Source organism: Adiantum capillus-veneris, chromosome 4 (genome assembly GCF_014529385.1).
Source record: "Adiantum capillus-veneris isolate H3 chromosome 4, ASM1452938v2, whole genome shotgun sequence".
NCBI classification, from domain to species: domain Eukaryota; kingdom Viridiplantae; phylum Streptophyta; class Polypodiopsida; order Polypodiales; family Pteridaceae; genus Adiantum; species Adiantum capillus-veneris.
In genome coordinates, this window is record NC_140934.1 from 17365899 (window position 1) to 17374852 (window position 8954).

Sequence of the window (8954 nt, forward strand, 5' to 3'; positions counted from 1 at the left end):
AACCATGACAATACTGGATAGTGGGATAAGCATAGCCATAGCCACAAAAGAAGTATGGGAATCATGGCGACAACCAGCCATTAGACAAACTTGCATAAAATTGCAATTGGCTGATGGACACATCGAAAGACCCTTAGGACTGCTAGAAAAAGTGATAGTTAATTCCTGTGGGATTGTATATCAACACACTTCTGCCATAGTGAACTTTGGAAAGAAACTCGATTATGAAATCATCTTGGGAAGACCTTTCATACGACAAGTACAACTCATCCAGGATTGGGGAAACAATTATATGTACTTGAAGCAAGAGGGATCAATAAAAAGGGTTAATCTAAAAGATCACACTTATAGAGATGTCATAAAAACACCCATACAAGCATTCGATTCAGTCTTCTCGGTTGAAACTAAGCTTCCATCTTGGTTGAACAAAGACACACCTATTTGGATGTACGGAGCCTCAAAAAACGGGATCTTAAAACGAGAAGAATGTATCTTAGAAAGGGACTGCACAGACGAAGCCTACGTACCTGAACCCTTTCTAGAGAATTTGTTTGAGCCATTTGAGTGGATTCAAATTTTGGCAACAATGGATGTATGTGTAAATACGTTATGCCTGTAATTTTGCAATGAGGACGGCTATGACATAATTCCCATACAAATGATCTCAATCCTTCACATTGAAGAAAAAATTCAAGAACCCAAGGAGTTAATGAAAGCTCAACAAGTCTTTTCAGAACTCTACTATGATGCAATAGATGAGTTAGAAGAACATTCAGCTACCTCAGATGATTCTGGGTCGGAAAAAGAAGATGTGAGAGCTAAACTACTCATGAAAGGAGGGGAGGAAAAGTTTTTTGACTTTCCAAACCAGAAACCGAGAAGACAGAAATGGTATAGAAGAAAAAGAGACACAAGAAACTTGAAAGCTAGACCTATGCCATCGGTCTCTAGTAGAACAGAGTTTTTGATGCAGATAGATGCACTTGATTGTGTCAAAGACAAAATCACTGGTAGATATCCTTTAAATGAAAAGCAAGAAATATCAAAAACATTGAGAAAAACGAGAAAGAAAACTCAAGTAAAACCTAAATACCAGAACAAGAATTCAACCATGACACGAGTTGAACGGAAGAAGAAATATCAAGAGTTGAAAAAGCTCTAAAGGAGATATATACAACTAAAATGGAAACCACTAAGGAGGATGATAAAGATGTAATGAGCGTTCCATCCCATTACAAGAAATATACTCTCCAGAACCGAAAAATCATAGTCAAACAACCTGTCAGGGAACTACAAAAACAGGGCGAGTCCTACGAAGGACCTAAAAATACAAAAAAGATAGAGCCTAGACCTGCCTACATTGCAAACGACCTGACGGAAGAAGAAGAAGAGCTTTTGTTAAGCTTATTGAAAGAATACCGAGATATCTTTGCTTGGTCTTATAAGGATCTCAAGGGTGTTGATCCAGAAATCTATCAACATACCATACCGATGAGAGATGATACGAAACCAAGTTGACAGAGACCATACACTTATAACAAGACATTTGCCAGGAAGATCAAAGAAGAGAGAAAAGCTAAAGGAAGCCGAATTCATTTATGAAATTGAACAGACAGATTGGGTGTCTCCAATTGTGGTAGTACCCAAGAAAAATGGAAAATTGCGAGTGTGTCAATCTCAAGAAAGTGAATGCAGCTACCATTAGAGACAACTTTCCTCTTCCAATCACTGAGCATGTTTTAGAACGAGTTGTAGAAAAAGAAGCTTACAGCTTTTTAGATGGATTTTTGGGATACAATCAACTTTTGGTTGATCCAAAGATTAGCATAAAACTGCCTTTACAACTGAATGGGGTATTTTTGCCTATCGGGTTATGCCTTTTGGGTTAACTAATGCTCCGGCCACCTTCCAAAGATTGATGAGCCATGCTTTTAAAGAATATCTTCGGAATTTCTTGGAGGTATATATGATGATTTATGCGTACATTCATCAATCCAGGCTGATCATTTTGAACACCTCAAAAAGGTATATATGGATGATTTATGCGTACATTCATCAATCCAGGCTAATCATTTTGAACACCTCAAAAAGGTATTCGAAAAATGTAGACTTTACAGGATTTGCTTAAATCCTGAAAAGTGCACATTCATGGGCAGACAAGGAAAAATTCTTGGACATATAGTGTCTAAAAATAGCATAGCTACTGATATGGATAAAATCCATGTTATTGCTGATTTTCCTAGATTGACAACAGTAAAAGGGGTCCAAGCTTTCATGGGACATTGTGGATGTTACAGACGATTCATTTATATGTACGCTATAATTGCAAAACCCATGTATAGCTTGATTACACTCTTTGAAAGAACTGATGAGTGTGAAGAATCCTTCATGAAGCTTAAGCAAGCCCTCACTTCAACTCTAGTATTGAAAGCACCAGATTGGAATAAGATATTCTACATATATGTAGATGCTTCCAATTTTTCCATTGGATGTATACTAGCTTAACCAGGCGACAAAAAATTGTTTTTTCTATTACTTATGCTAGTAGATAGTTGAATATGACAGAGAAAAATTATACAACCATCGAAAGGGAAGGATTAGGAATGATTTATGCAGTCAAAAAGTATTGACATTACCTATTAGCTAACAAATTCATGTTCTTTGTGGACCACCAAGCCTTATTGTACTTGGTCAACAAGCCAAGCAACACAGGAAGAATACTGAGATGGTTCATCATTCTTTTGGAATTTTCTTTTCACTGTAGTTGTGAAAAAGGGAACCACTCATGAAAGAGTAGATCATTTGTCAAGGATTGTTTGATCAGGAGAACCACCTAAGGGAGCAGACAATGATCTACCAAATGCATATCTATTCTTCGTTGAAATGATACCTCGATGGTTGAAAACTATGGTATCCTTGATGACCATAGCTCAAGTGGATTCGCAAATATCACTTCCTATTACAATCGGATTAATTGAGCAATCAGCTATGTATCAATTACTAGTTGAAAGGCTATAAAAGGAAATTGAGATGGAATATTTCTTTTATGCATTAATCCCGAGGAGAAAACCCAATACCTAAGTCAAGCACAAATTACCCTAGTAGCCTTCACTTTGTGGAAGACCAAACTTTGCAACAGATCTTGAGACTTGGAGTATTTTGGCCAACTATAAGGAGGGATGTTCATTATTTTGTAAAACAATGTCCTCAATGGCAAAAACAAGCACACATACTTCATGTGACATTGTTCCAAATATCACTTGTTCCTAAGTGGACTAACTATCTAGTTACTTACTTATCAAGCTGAACACTTCCTGAGGATATGAGTAAACACCGTCAAAGAGCAATTGAAATTGAAGCAAGAGACTATGCTCTTATTGGGAACCAATTGTATTGGAGAGGAAAAGATCAACATCTACGTCTTTGTGCAAATGAAGACGAATATATTCCTATTATAGAACAAGCACATGCTGGATTAGATGGAGGTCACTTTTCTAGTGAGAACACCGCAAAAGCAATCTTAATGGCAGGCATATGGTGGCCAACACTTTTGCCAGATGCCAAGGAACATGTTTGAAGGTGTGATGCATGTCAACGAGCTAAAATGCCAACCCGTGCAGATAGCATGCCCTTAAAACCAATGATGGGAGGCTAGAGCTTTTGCAAAATGATGTATAGACTTTGGTGGGCCAATAGAGCCACCTACTTATAGAACCTTAAGCTCAATATATCATTGTAGCTACGACTATTTGACCAAGTGGACCGAAGCTAAAGCAACTCAAAAGAATGATGCCAGAACAACAGCCGCATTCTTGTATGAGTACGTGTTCGCAAGATATGGACTGCCAATAAAAATTGTTAGTGATGGGGGAACTCATTTCCTCAATGAAGTAATTGAGTATCTGATTAATGAACTTATGGTCATCCATAACAAATTGGTTCCCTATCACCCACAAGCAAATGGACAAGTTGAGCATACGAATATATTTCTTAGTTCGGTACTAACTAAAGTGGTTAGTTTAGGACGGACAGATTCGGAAATGAATCTCCTATGTCACTCTATGGGCTTATCGAGTTTCATTCAACACAACTTTAAATGCTACACCCTTTAACTTTGTTTATGGTCTTGATGCCATATTGCCGATAGAATTTCTATTGTCGGCACTAAGGGTAGCTAAGCATCTTCCGTGGAGTAGACATGAATTGTCAGAGAGGCTTGAAGATTTAGAAAAGCTTGATGAGCAAAGGCTAACAGTTGCTGTAGCTCACATCTATTCACAAAAGTTGAAACAAAAACAGTTTTTTGATTCACATCTAGTCACGAAAATGTTCAAAAAAGGGGACTTAGTTTTAATCTATTCCCTTAAGCAACACATTCCCAAGTTTAAGAAAAAGGAAAAGGGACCGTTTATCATTGAAGATGTATCTCCAAGTGGAGCAGTTAAGTTGTCTATCCTAGATGGTGAACCAATGGCTAACTGGATTAGTGGATGCCGTTTAAAGAAGTACAATTTGTCACTAACCAATGAATTGCTAGAAAGGATGCATGCAACAAAGCAGAGAAAGATAAAACGATAGCAAGTTATTGATGAAGCCCAAGAAGAAGCTCGGCTTCGAGTACTCAAAAGGAAAGCTGTTCTCAAAAATCAACGATTACCTATTCCAATCAACACTCTGGAACTAGATGACCGACTATGGGAATTACCGAAAGATGCAGTGTCAACAGATGATGAATGGTTAGAGGGAATGGACCTTCGCATCAAAGTACAACTAAAAAATCATGGTCGATATAGGATCTTGAGTAAATGCAGTCATTTATTCCATGTACAAGAAAGCCACAAGTCAGTCCTTGACAGCAGGAATATCGACTATTAAAGGATGCAACAAGAACCCAACACCGACATTGGGAATAGTTAACTTAAATGTGATAGTACATGGATGTTCATGCCCACATCAATTTGTATGCTTACCAAATGAACACATGAATTAAACAATGATTCTTTAAATCTCATGGATACAGACGTACAAGGCAGTACCGGGTTGGGATACAAATCAGCTCAAGCTATCACCTAAAGACGAAGAACTCATTGTTCCAATTGCACCAAGCAAAGAGGAATGGAAAGGAGGTTACCAGAAAATCAAACAAGGAATCAATCAATCTTTTTCATCCTATAGACAAGAAAATGCTACAAGTAGCATGCAAGGAGTTAGGCACATTTGGGTACCAAAAGCACAGCTTAACGACAAGCCAATTCAAATATGGGTGCCCAAAACATCATCTACTGTACCAAAGATGATTCCAAGGTTCAAAACACAAAGAGGAGCATCTTGAGTACGAAACCTTAAAAAAAATGAATTTGGAAGAAAAAGGAGCACTTATCTTCTCCGCAAACTGTAAAACCGATAAAGTAGTGGAGATTTAAGTCTCAAAACACTCGACCAGTTCCACGTGGCACGAGAAGGGAGTTGGAATCCCTTCGCCCATTATAGATAGTATAGATAAATACATTAGATATAGATAGATATTTGCAAATTGAATTGGGCAATTTCTCCCTAAGTAATGGTCTTGACGAACACATCTCGGGTTCAAGAGACCATGGAGTGAGAAGAAGCACTATGACATGTTCTTTACCGAGCAGTTTCGCGCCATCCGTACTTACTCTAAACACACAGCTAGCTCTGCCTCCGTCAACGACAAGGGAGTTTTGCGACACTGTCGACCCTTTAACGACCAATTGCTCATTATCTTCTTTACAATGGCGACAGCTCGAGGTAAGCAAATCATCTCTGTTCTGCTTTTCTTGGCCTGTTTCTGTTGATGATCTTCTGCATATGTTGCATAGCTGAGCGACCCAACATCTTTGCGAATTTTCAAGGTGGTTCAACAAGAGTTACAAGAAAAAATGCTCGCATTGAATGCGGAAGAGGATTTTTGTGCGAGTGTGGAGAAGAATAAGGAAAATGAGTCTCATCACAGAGCCCATGAAGGTGAAGAAGATGAGCAGAAAGTGGAAGTAACAAGCATAGAGGAGAGCAGCCATCACTCATCTCAAGCTGTTGCTGCAAAGCAATTCACTCTTGTGGCGCTACTCAAGGCTTGTTGTGAAAGAAAAGACCTGGTTCGTGGGAATCAAATACACGCGGAAATCATCAAACATGGGTTGTTTGAGAAGAATATTTATCTGGGCTGCAGCCTAGTAAATTTCTACGGAAAATGCGGTGCATTAGAGATAGCGGAGGGAGTCTTTGAGGAGCTTCCAATTCGTAATATAGTCTCATGGAATTCACTAATTGGAGGATACGCCCAGCACATGCATACTTCAAAAGCTTTGAGCTGTTACTTCTTGATGCAACAAGAGGGGTTCTCTCCCAATAAAGTCACCTTTCTTGCAGTCTTAAAAGCCTGTGCAGGCATAGATTTGTTGGATGAGAGCCAAATTATACATGCTCAGATTGTGAAGGCTGGGTTACTGGAAGATACATGTATTAGCACTGCACTTGTGGATGCATATGCCAAGAGTGGAGCGCTTGAGAAAGCACAACTAGTGTTCAGTAGCCTTGTTGTGAGGGATGTAGTCGCGTGGACAGCACTCATTTTGGGGTATGCTGAATATGAGTGTGGTGAGGAAGCGCTGCAATGCTATGAGCAAATGCAGCTCGAGGGGTTGACACCCGACGCAGTCATGGGGGCTTGCATTTTAAAGGCCTGTGGAAGCATTGGAATTGCCTATGAGGGTCAGAAGATACATACGGAGCTTGTTAGCTGTGAGATGCTAGAGAAGGATATGGTTGCTGGCAGTGCATTGGTAGACATGTATGCCAACTGTGGCATGCTTGCAGAAGCCCAAGCAGTGTTTGAGTCTCTACCTATTAAGAATGTGGTTTCGTGGAGTGCTCTTATGGAAGGCTATGCCCAAGCTGGAAAGGATGAAATCGTTTTTTGTTTATTCGATAGAATGATAAGAAGTGGCTCAAAGCCAACTTTGGTCACGTTCACCATTTTGCTTAATGCCTGCTGCCATAGAGGCTTATTGGACAAGGGGGTGACATGCTTTGAGAGGTTGAGTGAGGAATATAATATGCTTCCAACTGTAGAGCACCACTCATGCATTGTGGATCTTTTCTGCCGGGCAGGTCACTTAGACAAGGTCATGGTTTTGATAAGTGAGATGCCAGTGTCTGCTAATCTTGTATTGTGGAAAACTTTGCTAGATGCTTGTCAAAAAAGTGGTAACACAGAGCTTGGTGGTTGGACTTTTAGTCGTGTTGTAGAGCTGGATGAAACAAATGCCGCAGCTTATGTTTGTATGAGCAATTTTACTTGTAGTAAGAGGCAGGTGAAAATCATGAGATAGAGAGGTCCAACCAATGTTAGCAATGCTATGTTTGTTTTTGGGGGCACATTCCGAGCTTATGCAACTTCGATGAGGTTTTATGAGAGTTTTTTTGCCTTCTGGTACTGAATTGAAAGTGCTAATGCAACTTCATTGAGGAACGGGTGATGCAATCAGACCCAGATATAGGGGGACTTTGGCGATTGAGATTGATGCTGAATAATTGACAATGTGTATACTTACTCCTTTTTCTTTTACAAGCCTTATGGTCAAGGGTACCTTGCATCACCTTGTGAACTAAAAGATGATGGGCCTCCTTGAGCAACACTTACGTATGCTTCTCGTAAATATGCGCCATGTACTTTAAATGTTGATTGAACAGTCATCTGGAAACAAATGCAGTACTTGTTGCTGCTATCTATGACAGATGAAAAAACAAAAGCAAGTGGACTAGTGTGTTTGCCATGGTAGTTTTGTTATGGCCCTGTACCTGCCAACTTCTTGCATATGGTCTCTTGACCAATGATGTGGTTAATGATGAAACTCGTGCTGCCTCGTGTGAAAGGCTGTATCTGCGATGGTCAAAACCGCTGTAGCTATAACATGCAATTCTATAAGGCCGAAGAAGTTGTCCTGCATTTACAATTCAATCATAGTATGCATGCATCTAGTCATCATCCATGCAAATTATAAGGATTTGTGAGGTATTGCTATGATCTATACCCTTGGCCTCTTGGAATCGTCCTCTTCAATTGTATCATGTCTGGTAAAAAAATGCAAAACTCTTAGTGCATTATATACATGGTCTCTCAACTAAGCATGAGAATTATCATTCGTTTTGCTTAACGGATAAAGATTGACAAGTTGGCATGCATAATATTTGCAGATGTAATATTGTTCAAAGGGAGAACTTCATTCAAGTCTTTCTCTTAGTTATCAAAGGGAGAACCCCAAGTATTAAATATCACAGACTATCCATCAAATGAAAAAACTCAGCATCAAATTACCACTATAAAAAGTCTCAAAAAGCGAACTAACTTCAACTAAAAAATAGTGCAGTCATCAGTCAGAAGGACAAAACTATAGGTAAGATTTGACTCTCTAGAACTTTAATATGGTTTCAAGATGTTAGGATGAGAGCCAGAATACCTCTCTTGGATCACTTGCACTTTCAAGGCTGTGATGCCTTTACTTAAAGAGATACTTATGATGCAGCATGCCATTATGAGTGAAAGGGCTTTTATGGTGTATGATGGCTTCAAGAATAGTAATTTCACAATTAGAACCATGGTCTCTTTTTTTACATGTCATCATGGCAAGATTTTTTATAATGCTTCTCATGGGAACATCTATATCGCGTGGCTCCATGCGCAATTCAGTTTCTTGGTGAGTATTTGCTAAGCAAAGACGAAGTGACAAAATATCTCTAAAACCATGAAAGATAAACCACAAAATTGTAGAGCTCGATAAGGTCTTTCCAATGACTTCATGGATTCTACAATTCTTATCAGAAGCTTCTTAAAACCCTTGTGTTTTTCAGAAGGTGAAGTCTCTTGGATTTGTTCTGCTCCTTAGAAGAAAAACAGCTGGTTCTTATAAATCACTATTATCTTCCTGGTT

The 8954-nt window shown here is 39.1% G+C and overlaps 1 protein-coding gene across 2 annotated transcripts; it reads left to right on the forward strand.

The window, feature by feature from the left end:
* The first annotated feature begins 5569 nt into the window (after positions 1 to 5569).
* LOC147458789 (putative pentatricopeptide repeat-containing protein At3g11460, mitochondrial) lies at positions 5570 to 8686 on the forward strand. 2 transcript variants are annotated; one of them, XM_086510229.1, is made up of 2 exons: positions 5570 to 5772; positions 5877 to 8686. In XM_086510229.1, exons 1-2 carry the CDS (start codon positions 5617 to 5619, stop codon positions 7353 to 7355), a joined length of 1635 nt encoding a protein of 544 aa, XP_086366355.1. In that variant the 5' UTR covers positions 5570 to 5616; the 3' UTR covers positions 7356 to 8686. The 2 variants fall into 2 exon arrangements, with proteins under 2 accessions (XP_086366355.1, XP_086366354.1); XM_086510228.1 differs by having other exon boundaries at positions 5571 to 5772; positions 5844 to 8686.
* The last annotated feature ends 268 nt before the right edge of the window (positions 8687 to 8954 follow it).

What these genes read in the sequence shown, in the direction of transcription:
- LOC147458789 (XM_086510228.1), top strand. Translation starts at nt 5,617, where the DNA reads ATGACATGTTCTTTACCGAGCAGTTTCGCGCCATCCGTACTTACTCTA. An exon ending in TACAATGGCGACAGCTCGAG is followed by an intron (nt 5,773 to 5,843) that starts GTAAGCAAATCA and finishes TATGTTGCATAG; the next exon opens with CTGAGCGACCCAACATCTTT.